Here is a 27,110-nt window from a genome sequence, read left to right as displayed (position 1 = left end):
ATTCTGCCACATAATCTAATTAACTTCTGTTATTATGTGTGAATGTTAAATTCCATTTCACTCTTCATGTCAATCAAACCCCACACATCCAGACTTATGAACAGCTTTTTCCCCTGGACTGTAAACACACACCATACTTCACTGTAATGTACAATAACCATACACAGAACATGTGCCTCATGTCTGGCACATGTATGTTTACATGTATGTTTAGATTGTTTACAGTTACATTTGCACATTTTTATTCTACTTCTTAACTTTTAAAAATGGTACCCTTTCATACAGTATATCTCTAATTTGCACACATTTTGATTCCACACTGTTTTATATTGTATATTTTGTATATGTCTTTATCTTATTGTGTTATTTAGATGTGGCTGGTAGAGACCACCTGCAATTTCGTTGCACAACTGGTGTAATGACAGTATAGCCTATTGTATTGTATTGTATTGTATTGTATTGTATTCTATTCTATTCTATTCTATTCTATTCTGTTCTGTCCTAGGAATATACAGCTCTTCTTCTCCTCTAATCAAGTAAGATAATCTAAAATGACATCAAAGACTGTGATCTTTATGTATATGTGAGAGAATCCCTGGTTGTAGCCGATGGAGATTGCAAGAAAATGTCTGTCTGTCAAGCATTGTTCATTACAGTGAAGCCAAGTGACGGGCAGCCGAGCGTTTCAGATTACAAACGCGGTGCAGTTTCAGTGGGAGTACGGCTGTCGGCTCCACACAATGACGCTTTATCTGAAAGACCCTCGCTTCTTCTTTTTGAAGCAGGCAGGCTTTGTCATCTTATTTTTGATTGCTGACTTGATGAAGATTCGTTACTTTGAAAGAACAGAATTTGGTACTATTCAGTTTACAAGCTGAGTAATTTAATTGTTTTTATGTCTGTATTGAAGTTTGAGTTAGTTAACAGTGAAGCTTTAAGGTTAATGCTCCTGTGATGTGAATAAACTGTCCTTCATCAGACCTCAAACAATACCTGTGTTTACTGGGAAGTGCTGGCTGTTGACCTGCTCAAACTGTTTTTCTTGCTTTGACTTAGTTTGACTCTTTTATCTTCCGACAGACATTCAAAGCTGGAATGTGATGCTAGTGCTCGTTCAACTTTCTAATTGCTTTGCTTCAGATCCATCATAGAGCCACGCCATTACATCACAGTGCAAGTCTATCACTTATAATAATACTCACGCATACTTGACAAAGGATGGTATCGTAAGTTACCTGATGGAAATGCTAGCATGATACGTGATCTTTTGAAATAGCTTGCAATGAAAATTCACTACAGGTACCCTTTAAAGTCAGTGAATATAAATGTCTTACATGTAGGAGTTATGAAATTTCTATATTTTTTTTCCAGTCAGTACCCATCATTGACTAACAGCAGTTAACAGTATCTAGTAACACCTGCTAAATCAGACTGAGAGGGATTTACCAAATATGTTGAAAAGCTCATCTGCCACAATTTTTTTTAACCCTGACTGTTGTAATGAGTAGTCTCTCATCTCTGAAAGAACCATTAGTTTGATAGAGAGCATACAGACTGGACTGTGTTTACATGGAGAAAGGTCATGTGGTCCGATGAGTCCAGATTGACCCTGTTCCAGAATGATGGTGGTTGAAGTGACTACCCATCATTCCTAGTACCTACAGTACAAGCCTGTGGGGGCAGTGTCATGATCTGGGGTTGGTTCAGTTGGTCAGGTCTAGGTTAAAAAAATGTCATGTTCCCAAAAACTAATGGAAATAAAGCAACATTGCATGAGCTTATTGAAACAGTGTCACAGTGAATGCATGCATTGAGTGTGGAACTTTTTTTTTTTTTTTTGGGTGGGTGGGGGGGGGCAGTGAATATCAAGCACACTGTGAAAACAAAATATGTATTAGGAAATCATTTCATCCTGTATTTGACAACTAATCAGTTATACAAAGAACCCAGTATCCTTGCACGTGCGTAAAACAAATCAAGTATTCGATTTGGATCAGGTACTGACACAGTCTGTGTAGGTGAACCAAACTGGCTAGCAATAAGTTACAATATACTGGGTCACACAATGTAATTTTTTTTTTTTTTATGGGAAGAAAGTAGATGTTTGAAACCTGTGGTCAGTTTATTAAACTAGAGCCCACTTTCAACCTTACTCAGGATAGCAGAATAGTTCACTAGTCATAGTCAGTGAACATGTCAAAGGGGTCAGCACACTGGTTTTACTCCATGGCTCCATATTATTTTCTTCCAGGATTAGATAAATTAGGCATTGACTTTTTTAAATAACTGTCATAAAGTCTTATGCTGTTGTTGGTCATACTAATCCCACTACCAGCCCATTGATGTTAGCGCTTCCCCTACCTCCCAGTTTGCCTGGCCAGTCGCTGGTTCTGCTGTTAAGTAATATAGTGTAAGACAAAGCACCGGTTCCAAAGTGACTCTAGAACTGCATCAGAAAAGATGTATGTATACTGGTTCTGGCCCTGGAAAATAAAATTATCACTCAACCCCTAGTGTAAAGAGAAGGATCCAGTACTTTGGAGTTTACAATCCCAGTAGTTTGATTGGTTCTGACTAGTTTCATGTCTACATTGAAGGTTGAATTCAGTGCTAGTCGATCTGGCCAAAAGGTCCCATCCTGATCATTTTGGACCAGTGTTATTGCAATATTTTGACAAAAGCTAGAGTAAGAATCAGCTGTTTCTATAAACTAAAGAGTCATTTTGACCTTTAGTTTCATAGTAGGTGCTTACTCTGATGTAATTTGTGATCATTTGGTTCTTTAAATTAGCATTTCCATTACAATAATACAATGTTTGGTGCATTTATGAAAATATACATGCACAATAAAGAAAACAGTGGAGATTTTCTCATCTTGGTTTTGTATTTTTATTTCCAAAACACAAATGGGATTTATGAAAATTAGAAAAATCAACTGGCAAGTGTAGGCTTACTTGGAAAGAGAGTAATTATTAACTAATTCAAGTAGAGTTGGCGCTGTTGAGTTTTGCACTAATGGCATTAGATCTTAATGTAAAATGACACATATTTTGGTTGGTGAAATTAAACAAAAAAACAACATATATACAGGGTGTCCCATAAGTCTCCATGCATAGGAAAAATAAATGTTTCTTGACATAAACCATTTTATTTATATAATATGCTCTATATGACTGCCATTTTGTCGGGAACACATTTCAATGCGTGTCCTCCACTGCTGAAGAACTATAAAGAAGAAATATAAAGAAATACGTGTTAGAACTATGGAATGTATTATGTCTCCTGTGTATGGAGACTTATGGGACACCCTATATATATATATATATATATATATATATATATATATATATATATATATATATATATATATATATATATATACATATATATATATTTTTTTATTTATTTATTTATTTATTTATTTTTTTCTGTGTATATTTTTACAGATTGACAATACAAGCCTGCCTTAAGATCTACAACAATGGTAGCAAAATGCATATAATTATTTTTTAATTAATTAATTTTTTAAAAAACAAATCAGCCCATTGATAGAAACACTAGTCCACATGTTCTTCACTGAACATATATCTGATGTCTGCAGCACGGTTTCCCAGACACCTAAGCAGTCCCACAAAAGTCTGAAATTAACCAGAAACATTGTTACTCTCTAAATGTTTAGTGCTTTTGCTCCTGTAAAATATGTGCATAAATCAGACTCACTGCATTTTGGAGTTCAGAAACCAGACCAGGACCTGATGGAGTTACTGTAATACTTTGTTTTCTGAATCATCTTTTCTCCAGCCATTATTTCTTAAATTGCAGCAAAACATGTAAACAAGGTTTAAATGGACACATGGAAAAGACTTAGAATCACTATAAACTTTTAAACCTAGAAATATTAAAGGGTAAACAACAAGTGCAAACATGTGCTTTTCACTCCATCTTGCTCACTGACTGCTGCATGTTTACTCGTAGTCTGTCACCTGGAATCAACCATCACTTCCGACCGGCAGCGGCTGCTTCCCATAGGTTCTGCCCCTGTCTGTAATTCACGTAATAAAAAGATCCAGTGTGGTGCATTTATGGTGATTTTTTTTACTTAATTTGCACCTCTCTTTCTTATAGGTAATACACAAAGCATGATTGATGTTGTAAGCATGACCAGTACAGGCACACTTTAATGCTACAAACAAACCCATCATGCAATGCTCTCTCTATATTTCTATTATGTAAGAGTCAACACCACCAGGTATTCACAATAAAACCATCACACGCTGGTCGATCCAGAATCATTGCTGCATCTATACATGTGTGTCATCAGGCAATGATGAAACTAGTGACAAATCTCAGAATATTATAACTTAGTTTTAAGTTTCCGCCTTTGCCTGTAGTTGCACTAGAGAGGTTGTCACAGTCTGTTTGTGTTGTGTTGCTATGATGTTAAGCCATGCTGAGGGGTCTCATAAATATAGTGGAAATGCAGTGTTCTGGATCCAAAACCAAGCCAAGTTGAGTGAAGTCGAGGCGAGTTGAGCTGAAAAGTATCATGAGCTAACAAAGCTTTATGATTTTTCCATTTCAGAGTATGGGTGAGATGAATAAACTGTCCTTCATCAGTCCTTGCATGATGGGTTGAGTGTGAAGAATTGCCCGTTGACATGTTGTGACCTGTTGTTTTTAACTGTTTTTCTTTCAACAGTCACAGATACATATATCAGGTTGGTTTGTTACTACACTGTAAAAAATAATGGGTTGTTTCAACATAAAAATATGCGTGAAAGGGCTGCCTTAAATTTTTACATCAAATGAAAACATCATGTTGTCTCAGTGAAGTATCCCTTGTTGTGTGTGCCTCTGTATTTGTTTTTTGGACACAGATTTGCTAGTTAGTTGAAGTCTTGCTTGAACTTAAAAATGTAATTCAGCTGAATTAAAAATTTTAATGTGTAGACACCAGTTTTCTAATTTGGTTGATGCGGACATGTCATTTATAATAATAATAATAATAATAATAATAATAATAATAATAATAATAATAATAATTATTATTATTATTATTATTATTATTATTATTATTATTATTATTATTGTAGTTCAGCTGCAGCAATTTCAGTTCCAACTAGAAAAGCACTCAGAGAGCACAGACCTCCGCCAAGGCAGATCCCCTTATGACCACCAAAATTTAATAATTTGTTCCTTGTGCCAGTATCATCATTTACTGAAATCTGTCCATAACTTTTTGAGTTATCTTGCTAACTAACCAACAAACAAACAAACAAACCCTGGCAAAAACAACCTCCTTGGCAGAGGTAAAAATGCAAAGTTCCAAATCTTTTTTACTTCCATAATTTGAAACAATGTAAGTGCATATACTTGAGGCAATTTCTTAAACAAAATAAATGCGTAATGTGCATTATAAAATGCATTCCCTGCTTTGAAACAAGGCACAAAAGAGCAATGATAAGTTCTCAAAAAGAAAAGATCCCTGATGATTGTCCGTGATGCATTTGAACGCTATGTTACCAAAACATGATAACACAGGGCTTTAACTCCATCTACTTTCCTAAACTGTCACTGAAGTGAAGTCGACAGAATTTACTAACTTAGTTAAACAAGGATTTTCAAGTTAACATTCTTTTTGTAGTTGACACATTTTTAACTTTTTTTTTTTTTATTATATTTTTATATTTTTGTAATATTTTTTATTTTATTTTATTGCATTTTTGTTTTATCACGTCAAGTAATGTGTTGTTGTTCTAGCACAGAATAATATGTTAGCACAACAAATGGGCCAAATTATATTTTACAGTGTGTAAAAAGCTCTCAAAGCTTGGTCAGTGTGTCCCAGCTCTGAGTCTCTTCCCAGACAGAGGACACATACGACTGCACGCTTTCTCCATTAGAGCTTCACCAGAATATCACCTCTTCCTTCCTCTGTTTTTAGGTGTTTTAGAGCAGCATGGGCCGCATCTATGTTTTAGTGGCGCTTGAGTGTGATTTGTATGCATGGAGTGCAGTTACCCCCGCTGTTTCCTGGCAAGAATAAGACATCCGTAGGGCAGCCATTCTACTCTGCCAAGAGGGAGAGATCTACTAAGAGCCAGTGTCAGCTGGGTTTGCTTGAATAGGGCTTTATTCATCTTCATCCCTTCCCCCACTGGGTCTGTCAGGTGCCTTCCTATAGGTCAAGGATGTGAAACATGCAGCCTGGGGGCCAAAACCGGCCCACCACAGCATCTAATCTGGCCCGTGAGATGAATTTGTCAAATGTAAAAATTACTCTGAAGATATTAATAATCAAGGATCTTAAAATCATTTTAGTTCAGGGGCCACATTCAGACCAATTCAATCTCTAGTGTATCGGAAAAGTAAAATAATATCATAATAACCTATAAATAATGACAATTCCAAATTTTTCTCTAAAATTACATGATGAAAATGTTTACAATTACAAACTATTTTTTCACAAAACTGTGAATAATCTAAACAACCATGAACAACCTAAAAATAAGTGGAATTTAAACAATATTCTGTCTGTTACTAAATGTTTTGTGTATTTGTAGATCCACTGTGATCTGTAATGTACATGTGTAAATGAAAAGCTGAGGCATATTATGGGTAAAACTGCACTTTTCCTTTTTTGCACTAAAACAAAGAAAAATTGGGAATTTTTGTTTATAGGTTATTACTCTGTTTTTTACTGGTCTGGTCCACTTGAGATCATATTGGGATGAATGTGGCCCCTGAACTAAAATTAGTTTGACACCCCTGCTATAGGGAAACACATTTGAGCAGTTCGTCTATGGCTTAATTTCCCATGGCAGCACATTCTGGATGCATTGTAAAGTTCCCTACACATTTCCTTTGGGACTTTAAGTGTTGCTTACAGATGTAATATAGAAGATATGAGCATTAGGAAGCGGAGGATGAGTATTTTTACACATGGCTTGAGTGGAAGTTTGGCATTAAACTGAACCGTGTTGTATTTTTAGTCTCTGCATGATGTAGGAAATGAATAAATTGTCCTTTATGTGACAGTGACGTCTCCAGAGTTCTCACATTCACTATAACACTATATGTAGTTTATTGCTGTTGAGTTAGACTCCACACCAGTCTGTTATTGGTTTATGTGAAGCATGGCGCATTCTGTGCAGTTTAGGGTGGCAGCCGTGAATCAAACCTGTCGTGGATAAAAAGTTATTTCTCCTCACAGTTTCGGATTTATGTCTGTCATGTTGATAATAAAAGAAACGAACTAAAACGCTAAATCAGTGTGATGACTGCGCTATGCCCAGTAGTTCAATGGCATGAAAAATAAAATATCCCCAAAAGCTTTTAATTCATAGGAGTTTTATTTTCGTTATAATATTATATTGAAATTCATCATGATAAGAGTTTTGATTTCTAGTAGATTAGGAACATTAATTTCTTCATTTTTACTTTTATTAAGTAATAATTCAGGAAAGACCTTCTCCCCAGACATACTTATTGTTTACATTTTACTGTTGTTCACACAGAACTGTGATTATTGTGACGTTTCCATTACATTTTATCTTTATTTCATCTTGTATTTTGAATAAGTCGTGTTTGTTTTATTATTTTGAGGGCCTGACCTAGTAGTAGTTTAGATTTAGTGTTGTCGTTTTTCAGGCATTAGAAGGAAATTCTTGATTTATAGGAGCTGAAAAAGTTTTGAGAGAAACAATTAAAAACCATTGATAAAGATCCCATATTGTGGCATTTTATTTTGAGCACCATGGACATCTTTGTTTCATTCTCTCATTCAATTACAGTAATACCAAAGTCCTGCAAAGTGCAGGTTTGAGGAGAAAAATAAATTGTTCTTAAGGTAACAGAGATGTCTTATTCAGGAGAATGTGTTTTTTATTACCTTTATTTAAGCTTTTTCCTGCCTGTGAGGAAGTGAAGCTTAAGCAAAAGGTTGTTTCCTAAAACTCAGGGTTTCCAACAGACTAAGAGAAACCCCATTGTATGAGTGGTTCCTTTTGAGATATAAGTGTTGGAAAACATCTGGTTTAAAGGGATGAGCAAGACCAAGCAGAGAGCTGACGACAGCCACCGGTGTTTAACCCTTAGAGACCAAGATTTGATTCCTTTATTAACGTTTGCCTTTACTTATAATGGGCCATATTCTGATAGTTTATAACATGGAAATGGCTTGAGATATCAATATAGTTATTATTGAGCACTGATAGGAAGTCATATATGGACTTTCACTGGGGCCATGACCTTTGACCTTGAGTGACTTTGAAGGATCAAACTCAACGTCACCACTGTCTACAATTCAACAATCCCCTTCTGTGAAACTACTGGTCAGATTTATTTCAAATTTTGTTTATGGCTTCATCGGGAAAATGTTCACAAAGTTTGTTCACAGTTTTGAGAAATTTAGATTTTTGAATTTTTGATGAATTTTTGAAGTATTAAAAATGTGCTTTCACTTATAATGGTAATAATAATAATAATAATAATAATAATAATAATAACTATTTATATAGCACCTTTAAAAACTGAGTTTACAAAGTGCTTTGACAGACAAAGCAAAAGTGCACAACAGCAGAATAAAAACATTGAAAACAACACAACACAATAAAAGAGATGAGTACAGCAAGCACGAAAACATGACTAACTTCAAATGTATCGTAGTGGAGAGGGCAGAAATAACATAACATGATGCTGTCAGATCAATGCAAAATGAAGGAGTGGAATAAAACAACATCATGTATGTCAATGTAAATGAAAAACCAAAACAGGGTAAAATTAAATATTCAACATTAAAAAAAACATTAAAAACATTAAAAAGAGACAACATCACATGAGGGCAGGTCTATAAAAATGCATTTTAAGAAATGATTTAAAAGATGACATTGATTCCACAAGCCTTATCTCCTCAGGCAGGCCGTTCCAAAGTTGAGGGGCCTGTTATTTTGTCCAATAACATGGAAATGATTAAAGATATCAATATAGTTACTATTGAGCACTGATAGGAAGTCATATATGGACTTTTATTTAATTAGTTGAGTTATCCTCCAGTCAAAGTACCACACATTGGGAGATTGACCTCCTGCATCAAGACCACACAGCAGCAGAACCTGACAACCTCAGTATTTTTGTTATTGATTCTTGATAGAACATGCCGGTGCCAGTCTTTCGCATGTTGGTAGCAGGGTTTGTCTCCATGAAGAAAAAAAAAAAACTCTAGAAAATGTTTAGAAAATGAATGAAAAAAAGTATATAAACAAGTTGTAATGAAATGCATCAATACTAGTGTGCATAGAAAAACAACAAATATGTAAAAACAGAATTTTGTAGGTGGAAATGCTTCAGCTCGGCAGGTCCTGTCTGCCTCTTTTTGATCCTTCTCATCCATTTCATGAGTCATTATTTTTATTTATAGTACAACTTTATGCCATGAAATTTGTTTAGAGAAAAGATCAGTAAGGCCTCATTTCCTCAAGGGAAATAACAGCAAGAAAAAACAAAGAAAGTATTTTAAATATACGAGTGTGTGTAAAAAGATATAGATTTCTAAGCAGGTCTTTGTTAAGTGGTGAAACCAGAAAAAAAACAAACTAACTAATAGGGTGTTTGGTGATTCTCTGTTGTTCTGTCAGTTCAGAATGGGTGTATAGGTACACTTTACTTACACTTTTCCATTTCATGCATTAATTATTATAAATCTGATTGTGATTATTTCTCCCAAAAACATGCTTAAATGTGTGTGATTGGATTAATGAGTGAGATACATATATTACAATCGACCATTTGTAACTTAAACACAACTTTCACCCATAAAAATTAATTTTTTTATTGTGATGTCCAAATTAATTTCTCTGTACCAGCTCTATATGTAAAGGGTCATGAGATAACTTTTGTTATGATTTGGCGCTATATATATATAAAATTTGATTTGATTTGGTTTTGATTTGTTCATTTGACCTTGCATTTTTTCAGAGTAAATCAGGTTTTTTCCCATTTTTAATTCACTGATCATGTAGATGTTCATAAAACCTCAGAGTAAATTCAAAGGTTATATCAAAACAGAAAAACTGAAGAAAAAAATTAGTTTTCCAGCAAAAAAAATAAAAAAATAAAAATATATATATGTATATATATATATATATATATATATATATATATATATATATATATATATATATATGTATATGTATATGTGTATATATATATATATATATATATATATATATATATATATATATATATATATATATATATCATTAATTCTACCAAAAAACAAGTGTCATTTGTCAAACTTCATGGGTTTTACTGGTGAATCAACATTGTAGCAGTAGACGATGGCATTTCCACATTCACTACAGAGACTGTAGATGATTCTAAAAAAGATATCTGATGTTGCTGAAAGATGAACAAATGCAAACTGACAAACTACCTCTATTATTGATGAGATTAGTGGACCCGAAGGTATTAAACATTTTAGATCAGTAGATGCTTTTGGGTCTTTAACGGTTAATCACAAATATGTTATGTTATATGCCTCTATCCATAAAGCTAACGTTGGATTTAGGGAAAGTTAATGTAAAATTTAACTGTAGTAGATATAGATTAATAATTAATCAGACAATCTATGTTATAATTTTGGTTTTGTAGTACCTATACCTACATCAAAAATGGCTAATTAGGAGGAATTATTTCCAATATTATGGTTTTAATTGAAGTTTGAGTGACACCATGTATGAAAGTGTTAACTTATAGAACAATTTCTATGTTTAACCACAGACGGGGGTCTCTGTCTTGTAGAGTTCAGTCTTTTAACTGTCTTTTGAGCTTAGTTATCTGGAGTGAATGGGTTTTGCACCATATTGATCAAGGCAGTTCATTCTTATCCAGGAAAGGCTGCACAGATTACCTATAAACACTGGACAAAAGATTTAATTGAGCTGCAGGACATTGTTCCTAATCACTTCATGCAATCAGTTCATTAACTTTTGCGGGTTCTCTGACTCATTGTTCAGACAATTAGCAATCTGGAATAAGTTATTTCCTTGTGTAGAAGTAAGAGGGATTTGTTGAATGAAAAACAGGACTCAGTGGATAAGACTCGGAAATCATTAATGTACTCGTATGGGCATTTCCGTCTCAGCGATCCATGTCGTGTTTGTTTGGAGGCACAGAGAGGAAAGACATCATCACTGGAGAAATTCAGTTGAATTTAATTCAACTTTATTTATAAAGCTCATGCACAAGGCAGACTCAATGTGCTTCACAACAAGTATATAACATAAAAAAACAATCATAAACTACAAACACTCGGAGAGTGCAGACCTCCGCCAAGGCAGATCAGTGCCCCAGATTTAGATGAAAAATTCAGGAAATGTTGATCCTGGCACAAGGAACAAATGATTAAATTTTGATGGTGATCGGGGGTGGGGGGGCCACTGATCTGCCTTGGCAGAGGTCTGTGCTGTCTTTTCTAGAAAAGCACTCATAGAGCGCAGACCTCCACCAAGGCAGATCAGTGGCCCCCCCCACCCCAATCACCACCAAAATTTAATTATTTGTTCCTTGTGCCAGTGTCAGCATTTCCTGAAATTTTCATCCAAATCCATCCATAACTTTTTGAGTTATCTTGCACACAAACAGACAAACCAACGCCGACAAAAACATAACCTCCTTGGTGGAGGTAAAAAGGAGAGTGCAAGTGCAAGTAAACAATCATATGTACACACACTTAAACTCACACATAACCACACAACCACACATGCACACACACAACTCAACAGAATGCTGTTGAAGAAAGGTACATTTTTAACCTGTTTTTAAAAGTGGCTACTGATGAGGGAAGTCTAATTGTTCTATTTTTGTGGGGAATATACATTAAAAGCTGCCTCCCCTTTCTTGGATCTGGTGTGAGGAACGAGTAAGTTGTCACTGCCTGCTGACCAAAGTGTTCTTGCTGGGGTGTAAGTGATGAGCATATCTGTGATGTACTGAGGTGCAAGGTCATGTAAACCAGGAGCAGGATTTTGAAATCAATTCTTCGATTTAACGAAATGTGTCTCTATCACTGCTTGGGATGCCTTATTGCAGGGGTGTCAAACTCAGTTTAATCCAGGGGCCACACTCAGCCCAACTGATCTCAACAGTAAAAAAAGTAAGATTACATAATGAAAATGTTTACATCGACAAAGTTTCCTTGAAAATCTGAACAACATGAACAACCTGAAATGTCTTAAGAATATTTTTTTTTTATTCAACCTTTATTTAAACAGATAAAGTCCCATTGAGATTAACATCTCTTTCACAAGGATGACCTGGCCAAGAGGTCAAGCAGCACACACCATACCATAATGAAAAACTGGTTAAAATGTTGGTGATAACAAGAAATAAAAAAAAAAAAAAAACAGGTAATGTATTAGTAAAACACAAAATAATAGCAAGATACGTGCAATTTTAACAATATTCTGCGTCACTTTATCGTTGACATTTGTGAATTACAATTTACAGATCACAGTGAATCTACAAATACACAAAACATTTAGTAACAGGGAGAATATTGGTCAAATTACTCTTACTTCTATTAAGACATTTGAGGTTGTGCATATTTGTTCAAGTTATCCACATTTTTGGTAAAAGGATAGTTTGTAAATGTAAACATTTTTAAGCAATTTTACCATTTTACTCTAAAACAGACAAACACTTGTGGTTGTCCTTATTTATAGGTTATTATGGTAGTATTTTACTGGTCTGACCCACTTTAGATCATATTGGTCTGTATGTGGAACCTGAACTAAAATGATTTTGACATCTTTGATTGTTAATATCCTCAGTGTTATTTTTGCATTTCATAAATTCATCCCATGGCCCAGATTAGACCCTTCAGTGGGCCGGTTTTGGCCCATGGGCCGCATGTTTGACACATGTGCCTTAATGGCTCCTCATGAGTCGCATTAGTAGCACTGGTGAGAATGATGCAACAAGATGGAAACCTCTTTCCCCTGCTTTTTCTTAGATCACTTGTACGTCATCCCAGGGGTCTTTTCCTACCACACCCCCACCCCCAGCTCTCATCTCTCTTATTCTCACCAGTTACACGTCTCATCTTTTCCCTTTTTACAATCAGATCAAGGCGTTCTGTGTGGAACTCCGTGCTCATTTTCTACTTGTTCAATTGTGTAACAGATTAAATCACCCTCCTCTGCTGCCAAGCCTCATCAGGAGGACCTTGACATAATTTGGAAGTCGCTGCCAGGTCAGCGCAGGTGGTTTTGTGAGGCTAATGTGAATGTGTTTTTTCCATTCCTCAGATCATCCCTGACGTGTCCTCACTGTCTGAAACAGAGCAACACCTTTGACCCGTTCCTCTGCATCTCACTGCCCATTCCTCTTCGACAGACGAGGTGAGCGCTCCTGTTCCTACCTGCAGGACTTAATCTGATTAGAGCGTTGTTTTTTTTTTTTTTTCTGTTAATTCACAGGTCATTATATTTTTTAACTTTGTTGTTTTTCACAGTAATTTCACACCTTACATTATGCAGTAAAAAGGCAATGTTATTATTAATTTATCACAGGGATGTCACATGCACTGTCGTTCAGGGGCCACATTCAGACTAATTTGATGTCAAGTGGACTAGACTAGTAAAATAATAGCCTAATAGCCTTAAAGAATGACAACTCTGAGTTTTTCTCTGTTTAAGTGCAAGTAAATAACATTCAATTATGAAAATATTTACATTTTCAAACTCAAAAAAAAAAAAGATGTGAATAACCTAAAAAACCCTAAAATTTTTTAAGAAAAATAAGTCAGTTTTAACAATATTATGCCTCAACTTATCATATACACATGTACATTATGGATCACATCTACAAATCAGGCACAAAACATTTAGAAACAGACAGAATATTGTTAAAATTGCACTCAATTTTCATTAGACATTTCAGGTTGTTCACGTTCATATTTGTTGAGGTTATTCACATTTTGTTGTTAACGGATAGTTTGTTAATGTAAATATTTTCATAATTTAATGGTTTTTTTGTAGTAAAACAAATAGAAGAATTATCATCAGAATCATTATTTATAGACACACTGTTAATATTTTTTTTTCACATTAAACCAAGAGGAAAATTTGGTTATTGTGCTATTATTTTACTGGAGATCACATTGGTCTGGATGTGAACCTGAACTAAAATGAGACTGACACTATTAATATCATCAGTGTAATTTTTGCACTTTCCAAATTCATCCCACGGGCTGGTTTTGGACTGCGGGCCACATGTTTGACACCCCTGAACTAGACTATCAGGATAGTGAGGAACTTTTATAACAATAATGCCATATGAATTAAATATACTTTGCTCTGTGTGGGCATTTTTACCTGGACACTTTACATAAACCTGTAGATAGAAGATCTCCACATGATGACTCCATTTCTGAAGAATTAACTTGTGTGACCTTGTTCAAACCTTTTACTAAACTCATGACGTGAATATGTATTGAAGAGTTTTGATGTGAAATATTATTCCAAACGTCTGTGCTGTTTATTTGTCACGCCCCTGGTATGGTGAAGGCTTACGTCACATCCTCATCCAACATGTACTATCAGAGCTGTGAATGACACTGGTAAATAGATCACACTGTTAAATTTAAACAGCTTAAAGCACTGACCATAAGGAAACAGGCTGGACAACTCCCTGATTTGTTCATGCACTACATCAAGTAAAGATACAAGTCATTGTGGAGCTACTATCAAAAAGGAAAAGCTGGTGGAAAACCCTCTGCACAATGAAAAACAATGTCTTATTCAATTCTACATCACAACACCCACTCAGTCCCTGTGTCAGGTCGATGAAGGTCATACCGTTCAGGAAATCCTGACATTTTCAATAAGGGAGACCCCATTCACAATCTTATTTTTGTGCCACTGTTTGGTAAGACCTGCAAAAAACACATGCAAACTGGCTGTAGTTCAATAGCTGTAGCTGTTCCGACTGATAGAAGAAGTCAGATGTTTTACCTAATTTGAAATACTAATAGCACATTGGAAATACTAAATATACAGCTAAATACAAGTAGACTAGTATAATCAGCAAAATCAACATGAAGTATAAGAAGTAAAAGTATTCATTCCACAGTAAAATGATTCCACTATATATATATTTTTTTTTTTTGCATTTAAATTTTACAAATAATGTACAGAAAATATCAATAACGTAATTTCTTTTTTACAATATACAAAAACAGTAGGTAATCTATTACAAAAAGTACATTGTCAACAATGAAATAAAATATCAAATTTTAAATGAAGGAATGATCTTGACAAAATGAATGAAAGAAAATAAAAATCACAGGCATGGTAACTACATGATCCATAAACATCCATCCTCTTTAAGCATTATGTTTAAGTTTTGGACATAATCAATGAAAGGTTTATATCTCTTCAAACATTTGTATATATGTCATTCTTTTGAGTAGAAGGTTGGTTAACATCTCTCTCAACCTCTGAGTCACATCTGGTCTTTGGATCTTTTTCCACAATAGCACAATACTTTTCTTGGTATTAACCAAAGTGAGGTCTGCGAATATTCTCTCGCTTTGGTTTAAGTTGTATTTTTCTGGATACAGACCAAACAGAAACAATTTAGGGTTCAATGTAATTTGTTTTGAATTTTTTTTTTCAATTATTACTTTCATCTCTTCTCAAAACATTCACATTTTTCTGCTTTAAACAACGAAAAAAGGTTCCTTTACTTTCCATGCATTTTGTGCAAATATCTGATATGTTTTTATTACATATGTTTAGTTCCATTTACATCCACATTAACCACTTATAATCCAAACAATGCTTTATTATTATATATTATTATTTTTTGGATCCATATTATTGGTGCAGCTGTGTTTTGGTTGAGTAAAGCAGTTTATATCAGTAGTGGAGGAAATATACTTCCACAAGCACACGCATCCATTTCTCGCTGTATGATCAGATTTCTATACTTCCATGTGGTACAAACCATGCATTTACCCTCCCCCGCCTTTTTAAACCAGGGGTGTCAAACTCATTTTAGTTCATGGGCCACATTCAGCCCAACAGGATCTGAAGTTGATCAGACCAGTAAAATAAGAACAGTAAAAAAAAAAAAAAAAAAAAAAAGAAAATTACATAATGAAAATATTTATGTCTAGAAAGTTACCTTAAACATCTGAATGTCTCAAGAAAAATAACAATTTTAACAATATTATGCCTCAGTTTATCATTGACACATGTGCATTCCACCTCACAGATCACAGTGGATCTACAAATATACAAAACATTTAGTAACAGGCAGAATATTGGTCAAATTGTACTTACTTTTTCTAAGGTTGTTCATATTTGTTCCGGTTATTCAAATTTTTGGTAAAAGGATAGTTTGTAAACAATTTCACGTAATTTAACTTTTTTACACAAAGACAACAATTTGTAGTTATCATTAATTACAGGTTATTATTATATTACTAGATCATATTGGTCTGTATGGGGCTCCTGAACAAAAAAGGATTTTGACACCATTGTTAAGATCTTCAGTGTAATTTTTGCATTTTATAAATTCATCCCGCAGGCCAGATTGGATCCTTTGGCGGGTCAGTTTTGGCCCACAGATCGTATGTTTGACATCGATGTTTTAAACTGTTAACTGTATGTTGTTCAGGATCAGGGTAGAGACTAGACCTTTTCCCATCAGCCACTGTGATGAGATACGATATATGTTTTGTATAAGTCTAGATAAACACCTCACACACAGACACACACACACAGACACACACACACAGACACACACACACACACACACACACACACATACACATACACAGAGCAGTCCCAGTGTTTAAAGTCTAAATATGACCTGATTGACCAACGCCTTTGAGTAAAGTGGTGTAATGTCTTTAACTGATCGCCAGTGTTTCTCGTCGTCCAACTAGTCATTTCCTTCCTTTTAGATTTTTGTCTTTCAAATAGTTTGTCCAAGTTCAGCCAACATTCCCTCTAATTTGGGAAATTGTTTTTAAGAGCTTCATTCTGACCCTGTGCCAAGTCTTAAGTTATTTGTCCTTTTTTTACAGGGCTGCAAACAGGGTAAAAAGACAAAACAAAACAAAAACATCTGAAAGGATAAACAAAGGAGAAAACAGATGGATGGTCTTTAAAAGAATTTTTTATATATTTCTGGGCATGAAAAGATCAGTTCAGTCACAGCCAGATCATGTCTGTAAGCCTTAAACACATACTGTTTATTAGCAAACCAACATTTGCTGTGGCCGGCAATCCAAACACTTTGTCCTTTGGCAAACACATGCTCCTTGCATGTTGGATGATGTTGTTTACACTATATGCTTGAAAAACATGCTCTGAATGCGACCAAGACCTTTAGTATGACTGACGTTCTTTCTCTATGACGTAAAATCAGGGCTGCTTGTTCCTTAGTGGACTCATTAGAGTCACAGCACTTAACCCTTTAACAGGCTCACTGTATTAGTTATTTTTCCAGTTTGACAATAAGGATGTAACCTGCTTTAACTGCTCAGGCTTATTGTTGTGATATTGATCACACTGTCACTAAAACCTAATCCCCTGAAAAAAAAACCAAAAAAAAAAAACCCTCTAAATTCAAACATGCCAGTTTCTGATATCTAAATGCTTCATAGACTGTTTGCTATAGTCAGCTGACTAACCAAAGGAGAAAATTCTCCAACAAATCACACGCGACTGAGTCACTTTTGGCTAATGATGAATGAACGTACTGAACCAGCCTTTAACGTATATTATGTTCATTACATATCTATATTATAAAAGCCTAGTGGTTTTTGTGTGCATGCATGCATGCATGCGTGCATGCATGCATGCATGCGTGCATGCGTGTGTGTCCGGGAATTCACACAAAATCTGGAAAGAGCTGACTGCTACATTTTGGCATGCTTATATATTTTTGGTCAAGTAAGAGGCTAGTGAAAAGTGCAAGTTGATAGGACCAATATTTTAGGAAATATTAGTAATTTTGGAATACATTGACCTCCCAATTGAGTTGCTATGGTCAGAACACTTTGGCAGTGACTAATGGATGAATGCGGTACAGCATGCACAAATACACAACAGCATAAAACTACCACATCTAGAATCCATGGATCCCCACGGGTCAATGCGCTAGTTTAACTGAACTTTGTGTGTTAGGGAAACTGACTTCACCTGGAGAACCCTGGGCAGCTCAGTCACTCCACCTGCCAGGTTACTGACTCTGTTTCCAGACAAACACCTTGTGTTTGCGGCGCAGGAAGCTAAATGTTACACAAACTTTTAATGCAGGAGCGGAGCTACGTATTTAAGGGGGTGAATTCATCTTTTATTTCAATACTTTGAGAGGCTTTTGGAAACAGTGCTGATTTGTTTTTGTTTTTTAGTTTAGTATAGTTTTAGAACATAAAGTTAGGGGGCAGCTGGGGGGGGGGTACAATGAGGGGGCAGTTGCCCCCCTTGTCCCCCAGTAGATCCGCCCCTGTCAGTCACACTTGCACAGAAATGACTCCGCTGTTCTTGGAAAGTGGGTTCTCTTTTCTACAGCATCTTGAGTGAATTATGCAAATTCACTCAAGATTTCATGTTAGATTTTGGAAAACAGGGCTCCAAAGATACCTCTGTTAAAATGGGAGAGAAATCAGTGTCCAAAATGTTACAGTGCTTTTTTGCTTTTTTTTCTATGAACAAAATATACTAAAACTGATAAGAACAGATACAAAATAATAGGAGAACAGGAGTTTTTTCATCCTAGGCAAATACTTTTTTTTCTTTTGTATTTTATTTTGTCAAGATTCAGTAATTACAAGTAGAACCTAGATCTCACCACTATTAAGTCTTAAATGTGAAAACACAACTTTGTTCCTGGCTGTACATATACTGTGTATGGTATCAATGGATTGGTATTTTTATGGAAAATGTGACATGTGATTGACATGTGATGATGATTGATACCTATGCTAACTACTCTGTCATTCCTGGTCATATAATAATGAAATGAAAACCAGAATTCTTCCCACTTCACTGAACCCCACAATGCAGATTTAGTCTAATCACAGGTGTTTTATAGGCAGGTAGTGAGGTTAAATATGTGACTGACAGCTGTAATTACATCGCCAGTCACACTTGGACAGAGACAACTCCGCCGTTCTTGGAAAAGTGTGTTCTCTTTTCTACAGCAGCATGGATTAGCATCAGGTCAACTGTGTGTGTGTTCAGTTTTTGTGTTCAGACTGAGAAAGGAGAGAGCTGTGGACGGAAGGTGTGTGTTTTCAAATTATGGCTGTTTTTCTCCCTTGATATTGGATCTTGAAGCTTGAGGTGTGTAATTACGCAGTGACCTAAAACACTGTGCAGGTTGAGACGCTGAATACAAACACTTCAGTAGTGTCAGATCTTTTTCAGACATCACTGTGTGTATTTCTTATTTACTTATGCAATGCCGATGTCCCGATGTGCAATACTCTGTTCATTGTTCACTGATAAACCTATTTTTTCTTGCTCTTTACATTTTTATCTGCTCTCTACTACTGTGATAATGTCAATTTCCCACTATGAGAACAATAAAGGATTGTTTATCTTATCTCCGAGTACACACAGGGGTGTTTGGGATGTTTGGCCTCCTTGGCTGTGCAGGCACAAATACAGGGTATCCTAGTTGGTGTGATAGTCAAACAGAACAAAGTGTTTGCTTCATTTTAGCCTTAACCCATAAAGACCCAAACATCCACTAGCAATAAAAATCATTTACTGATGTAAAAATTTAAATTATTGTTGATTCACTAATCTTATTAATCCATGTAAAGAATTGGTGTAAAATACAGTTTTGTCATCATTTCATGGTCATCAGATGTGATCCATTGGGACATCCAGAGGCTCCGTAGTTAAACTGGAAACACCGTCATCTTCTACAACATTGATTCACCAGTAAAACCCATGGAGTTGGATCAATAACAGTGGATAGAAACACTCGTTTTTTTATGTTCAGTTAATGATATATTTTACAGAAAAAGTGACTTTTCTTCCATTTTCTCTGTTTTTGAAATAGTAATAACCCTCACCTTTAATTTGAGCTTTTATGGAAATCTACATGATCAGTGAATTAAATACAGAAAAATACCTGATTCTCAGTAGACTGCAAAATACTGAGCATAATATTAGAATAAATGGTGATGAATCCCTTAAGAAGATAGAAATAGCAAAAAATCTGATGAAGAACTCACTCACTATTTGTTTTTTTTTTCCTTTTCTGTTTTTTTTTTTTTTTTTTATAAACCTTCATCTGTTACAAAAAATTCATTGATTTATTCCTATGGAAGTGCACTGCATTCACAAACAGACTTTATCTTATTTCTATCTGGAAATTGTGAAAACAGATCAAAAGCATTGAGTGCAAAAACACACTTCTGCCAAAGCAGCTAAATTTCATGCAGTAACACACCATGCCAAGCACATTTATGCAAATTCACTCAAGATTTCATGTTATATTCTGAAGGCAGTTCTCCAAAGAGACTTCCATTAATATGTAAGTGAAATCTGTTTGTAAAATCTTAACCTTACAGTGATCAACTGACCTTTCAGGAACTTTTTGTGGTACAAGATCTGGATACTAGGTCAAGGTCAAGTTTATTTATAGAGCACATTTAAAATAACGCAAGATGTCCAAAGTGCTATACAAAGATAAATGCAAAAATACATGATATGGTAAACAAAGCATAAGAATATACTATATACTATACTATATATACTGTATAAAATATACTAAAACTGATAAGAACAGATACATAATAAATAAGATAAATAAGATAGAACATCTAAAACACAACCAGTAGATAAAATAAACTGCACTGTAACATGTGTATGTTGAATAGGAGTTTTTTCATCCCATGCAAATCCTTTTTTTTTTTTTTTCAATTTAACTTTGACATACACCATAGTGTCCAGTACCCTCTCTTGTGGACAGACAAACATATCATAATCTGGTGTTAATAACATTATGGTGATGATCTCAGGATTATAAGGTCAGGTTCAAGTAATTAGAAGACAAGTAGAACCTAGAGTCCTAAATGTGAAAACATAACTTTGTTCCTGGCCGTACATATACTGTGTATGGTATCAATGGGTTGGTATTATAATGGAAGTGGGACATGTGACGATGATTGATAACTATGCTAACTACTCTGTCATTCCTAGTCTTATCATTTTGAGGTTTGTATGTTCTTGTAGTTGTCATTGGTGTGACACATCAGTCTTTGGTTTAGTGTCAGTCTCCAGATCTGAAACCTCCACAGGTGCCGGATCCGGTTTGTCTGTAGCTCCCTGATGGGCTGTTATTGAGAGAGGCCATTATGTCCCAGCACCCTGCTCATGTCAGCGCTGCCTCTGGAGAGGTCAGAGCTGAGCACTCCCTGCTTTAAAAATGCAATAGGGATTCCATTATTTTACCACGTAAAACACAGCCCTAATGATCTATTATTAATGTTAAAGTGTATTGGTTTATTCATGAAATTCTTCTTTTGTCCCTCTTTGGCCAGATAGGAAGCTACACTAGAAATGGCACAGAAATCAGAATAAAAGCTGTCCTGTTTCTCCTTTTCCCTGATTGTGTGTCATCCTCCGTCCACAGGCCGCTGTGTGTGACTCTGGTGTTCAGCACTAAAGGACAGCGGTACCTTCGGGTCGGCCTGGCCGTGCCTCTCTTCGGTTCTGTGGCCTGTCTTAGGAGGATGGTGGCTGACGAGGGGAAACTCTCCCCAGACCAGGTAACATAAAGCTCTGAACTGTGTCAGTGTGGAAACACATGGAGCACCTTCATCTGCAGCAGGGGGGTCAAACTCATTTTAGTTCAGGGGCCACATTCAATCTCAAGTGGGCCAAACCAGTAAAATGATAGGCAAATTTACCAAAAGATAATAATCCAAATGCTTTCTCTTTTATTGTGGAAAAAATAAAATTACATTATGAAAATGTGAATTATCTGAACATCCAAATACAACCTGAAATTTGTAAGAAAAATAAGTGCAATTTACTAATATAACAGTGTAACCACCGAATTTAGTTCTTTGTTTTTGTGCAAAAAAGTAAAAATGCAGTTTCAACAATATTATGCCTCATTTACACATGTGCATTACAGCTTACAGATCACAGTGGATCTACAAATGCACAAATCATTTAGTAACAAGCACAATATTATAAAAATGTAATTAAATTTTCTTAAGAAATATCAGGTTGTTCATGGTTTTAGATTATTCACCTTTTTTGTGAAGGGAGAGTTTGTAAATGTAAACAATTCCGTTATGTAATTTTACTTTTTTCACTAAAGCAAAGAGAAAACTGTAGTTGTCATCATTTATGGGTTGTTATATTACTGGTCCCATCCAGTTTTCCATCATATTGAGCTGTAGGTGTCCACTTGATTGTTAACATCTCAGTCTAATTTTTGCAATTCACAAGTCCATCCTGTGGGCCAGATCGGACCCTTTGGTGGACTGGTTTTGGCCCATGAGCTGTATGTTTGACACCCCTGCCCTACAGCGCTGCATAATACTGTAAAAACAGCAGAAACTTAATGGCATCTGTCACTGCAGTATTTGACATTAATGGGATAACAGTCTAATAATAATGACTTAATATGGTATCATGTTTTCACAGTATTATAGTGTAATTCCTGTAAATCACACAAACATACCTACAAGTCAGTATTGGTAAGGATCATATCCTCCTGAGACCCAGTAATACAGAGTTACTTAAAAATAAAACTTAAAGGCTTTCCACTGAAAAGGACAGAAAAAATGTATCTGAAAAAACTGTTGCATTGTGCTGTTTCCACTAAAGGCAGTTATTTAATGTAAAAAAAAAAAAAAAAAAAAAAAAGGCAATGGCTACTGCCACAGTACCGTGGCACAAAATGTCAGTTTGTCTATTACCACAGAGCCAATCAAATGTTAACATTTGTACATGGATACTGTTCCATGAACTCATTAGCCTCTTGTTGCCACGGTACTGTGGTGATATTTGGCGTATACTTCAGTCCATTCTTTTGTGCATTTTGCTACAACAGTACTGTGGCAAATGATGGAAGAAATGACAAATTAGTGATAGATTATAATATAGAATAGGAATTATTGTTCTAAATACTCTATACCAGGGGTGTCAAACTCATTTTAGTTCAGGGGCCAGATTCAGCTAAATTTAATCTGAAGTGGGCTGAACCAGCAAAATAATAACATAATATATAAATAATGTCAACTCCAAACTTTTCTCTATGTTTTAGAGCAAAAAAAGTTAATTTACATTATGAAAAGGTTTACATCTACAAGCTATCCTTTCAAAAGATGTGAATAACATGAACAAACTGAAAAAATAACTGTAATTTTAACAATATTCTGTCTCAGTTTATCATTTACACATGTTCATTATAACTTACAGATCATAGTGGATCGACAAATACACAAAACATTGAGTAACAGGCAGAATATTGTTAAAATTGTACTTACTTTTCTTAAGACATTTCCAGTTGTTCATATTTGTTCAGGTTATTCACATTTTTTGCAAATTTATACTTTGTTTTAGTGTAAATACATGAAAATATTTACATTTACAAAGAGGAACATTTGGAGTTGTCATTATTTTAAAGTTATTATGATAGTATTTGACTGGTCCTGCCCACTTGAGATTGAATTGGTCTGAATGTAGAACCTGAACTAAAAGGATTGTTAATATTTTAGCGTAATTTTTGCATTTCACAAATTCATCCCAAGGGCCGGACTGGACCCTTTGGCGGGCCGGATTTGGCCCCCGGGCTGCATGTTTGACACCTGTGGTCTATATGTTGTTTTATAGTATTCTTAGCTCTGTGCAGTCAGTGAGGCTGGAGATGGTGGGCGGAGCTACATGTTAGATGTGTTAGTGTGCTGTGTGACGTCTCAGTTTTGTGTGAGTTCTGTGTATTGAGTGCTGTGGTCCGAATTCTGCACTCTGAAGGCTGGCCCATTGGCTGATTTATATCATCACCAAATTTACCCACCCCTTGATGCCAAAGTTTTTTTGTTATTGTTGTTTTTTTTGTTGTTGTTTTTTTCCAAAAAAAAATTTAATTTTGATATCAAGATTTTAAAAATCTTAGTACAGATATTAAGAACTGCATATGGGTGGCCATTAGAACTTTGTTAAAATAACAAACGTAAGGGTGGCGTAAGACTTTTGCACACAACTGTACATTCCCTTTTGTTTCTAGATAATGTCTGAAGTCGTCTGTTTAAAGGCATGACTTGTGAAACACTTGTATTAATGCCTTTGTAACAAACATGAATCTTAAGGCTGCAACAGATGATAAACTGATATTAATGTTTCTATGTAATTTGAACAGGTAATCTCTGCTATCTCTGAACCTTTTACTGCTCTCAGCTTTTGGCCCTTAGTCTCCTGCTACATGAGTTTCAGTTTAATATTCTACACAGCGTTGGTTTAGTGCTACCTGGATATTTTACATTTTCTATTAACTTCTGGACCAGAGCAGCTCAGCTCCTCGTCGCTGTAACCTGGCAGGTTCACTGATTTTACTCATGTGTGCCATTTGTTAACAATGACTAAAATGCATTAATCTAGATCTGAGATCAGGAGGTATACTTATAATTGTGCAAGAGCTTTATCCAGTGGATCAAAGTTCACTCTCACAGCATTATAGGCTTTTTAGCTCACCGGTTGATAGGCCATAAGCTGTTGTGAAGGCACTGTGTCCGGCGGCGGCATCTTCATTAACAGTTTCTTCAAACGTTTTCTCTGACGAAACTACTGGTTGGATTCATTTAAACTTTTATATGTAGCTTCCTTGGGACAATGTTTACAACGTTTTGTCACAGTTTTGAGAAATAATGATTGTTTTTTTAATTTTTTACAAATTTTTGAATTTTTTAAAATGTGCCTTTACTTATAATGGTCCATATTTTGATGGCTTATATCAATGAAATAGTTCAAGATATCAATATAGTTACTATTTACCACTGATAGGAGGTCATATATGGACTGTCATTTAATTATCCTCCAGTGAAAGTCCCACCCACTTCTATTGAGAGATTGATCTCCTGCATCAAGACCACAGGACTCTAACATAGCGACAGAACCTGACAACCAAAAAATTTAACTTGATACTGATTCTTGATAGAACATGCTGGTGAGATACCAGGCCATTGGTCCTATTTTCAGATATAATGTGTGTTTTGTGTATGTGTTTGTTGCAGGTGATCCTGACAGAGGTCTACTCCACAGGGTTCCAACGCTCCTTCTTTGATGAGGAGGATCTAACCAGCATAGCTGAGAATGATGTCATCTACGCTTTCCAGGCTCCTCCTCTCTACATCAGAGGAGGCTCTGCACGGATCTCAGGTAGCTATGTGACAGATAGAAGCTATTTTTAGGTAAAACGTAACACTCAGGCTGTAACTATCCTATGGTACCACATTCACTATCTCTACTTTAATGTGGGTGATCAAGCAAACATGTAAGTAAACAAACCAATTCTGTAAATTTGCTTTGCTTAATGAATCCCAGAGGGAATACATCTTACTGCAGGGGGCCATCGGAGAGAACATTAAGAAGTCCACATAGAGTTCAGTGAATTACAAAAACCCCTTGTTGAGGGTTTGTTTTTCACTCATCAGATTTATGCCTTCAATACAAATAGGTCTTGCTCTTTTGTCCATCCTAAAAGGGCCATAACTGCAGCCCAGTAATGCCTTTACACTGCTGTTCTACAGGAAAAATGTGACTTTTACTGTTTTAATTTATGTGGACCTCACAGAGGACAGTCTGGTTACTCTGGACACTGGCACAGACTAAAACCCCCTGGGTTCTTACTGCATAGATGCTATGCAGCGACGCCCCACACTTTTCTCTAGAGGCATTTGTCTAGTATTTCACATTAATATGCTTTGTGTGACTGAATCTAAGAATCATTAATAAAGGAGCATTACCATCCAAAGGCATACTATACAAGCTTCTCGTCAAAAAAAAAAAAAAACTGTTACAATAATAATCTCTCACTTTACCTCCAGACTCTGTCCACTGACTGAATAGAATAGAATAGAATAGAATAGAATAGAATAGAATAGAATAGAATAGAATAGAATAGGCTTTGTCATTGTGTGTACAATGGAATTAGGAATGCAACAATATTAATAAAACACCAGTACTTCAGAAAATAAGAATAGAGCAAATATAAAATTACAAAAACTAAAATAAGAGAAAACAGAATATCAAATTTTTACCAAATTAAGATAAGAATAGAACTAAGAATAAAAATAAAAAAATAGACATATACTATGAATAGACACAATATTTAGAGTATTAACAGTATGTGACAGTATGTGTATCTATGAACAATATCAACAGTATGTATTACCTATGAAAACAGTATGTAAAATAGTGCATTTATATTTTGATAAATATTGAATAAATATTGCATTGTTATTGCAGAGCAGAAGACTATTGCACGACTTATTGCACATAATGTGACATTTTGCAGGGTTATTGCACATTATTGGAAGTGACTGTGTAGGGATACAATGAGGGAAGTGGTTGAACAGGAAGAAACACCGTAGTTATTACTTTTGTGTTTCATTCTGTTTTCTTATTTTCCTGTGTCCATGATGCTCCAGGGCGTCAACGTATAGGTGGTGTGTGTGGTCTCAGCCAAAACAAGGACTATACAAAACCATAGTGACTCAAGTTACATGGCCTCCTCGACTCTCTTGTCTGTGCTCAGTCTGTTGTACGTCTGTGTCCCTTTGAGACAGAACCCAGGGCTGAGGTACACTCACAGAGACATAGATATTTGTTTTTTCGCTGTATTCGCTCTGAACTTTCCTGAATAGTTGTGCAAAAGGGGAAACGTGCAGTTTGGAAATATGCACCTTCCATCTGCAGCTCCATATTCCCTGTCCAAATGAAGGGACAAAATATTAGAGACCATTGGCCTGTGTTTTGTTTTAGATAACATTACATTACATTAGCCATATTAATTTAAATTAATTCATATAAACTCAAACGAATAATAATTGATACAAATACATC

General features: G+C 35.4%; 1 protein-coding gene across 1 annotated transcript in view; it reads left to right on the top strand.

Annotated features, from left to right (window-relative positions):
• usp43b (ubiquitin specific peptidase 43b) overlaps nucleotides 1-27,110 on the top strand; it is a 109,020-nt gene that overhangs the window by 38,941 nt on the left and 42,969 nt on the right. The window contains exons 4-6 of the mRNA XM_030142061.1: nucleotides 13,308-13,400; nucleotides 21,667-21,802; nucleotides 25,280-25,424. Coding sequence (XP_029997921.1) covers nucleotides 13,308-13,400; nucleotides 21,667-21,802; nucleotides 25,280-25,424 — 374 coding nt within the window. The remainder of the gene's footprint in view (nucleotides 1-13,307; nucleotides 13,401-21,666; nucleotides 21,803-25,279; nucleotides 25,425-27,110) is intronic.

Source organism: Sphaeramia orbicularis, chromosome 8, assembly GCF_902148855.1.
Source record: "Sphaeramia orbicularis chromosome 8, fSphaOr1.1, whole genome shotgun sequence".
Taxonomy (NCBI): domain Eukaryota; kingdom Metazoa; phylum Chordata; class Actinopteri; order Kurtiformes; family Apogonidae; genus Sphaeramia; species Sphaeramia orbicularis.
The sequence above is the reverse complement of the archived record's forward strand: the minus strand, read 5'-3'. Positions and strand labels throughout refer to the sequence as shown.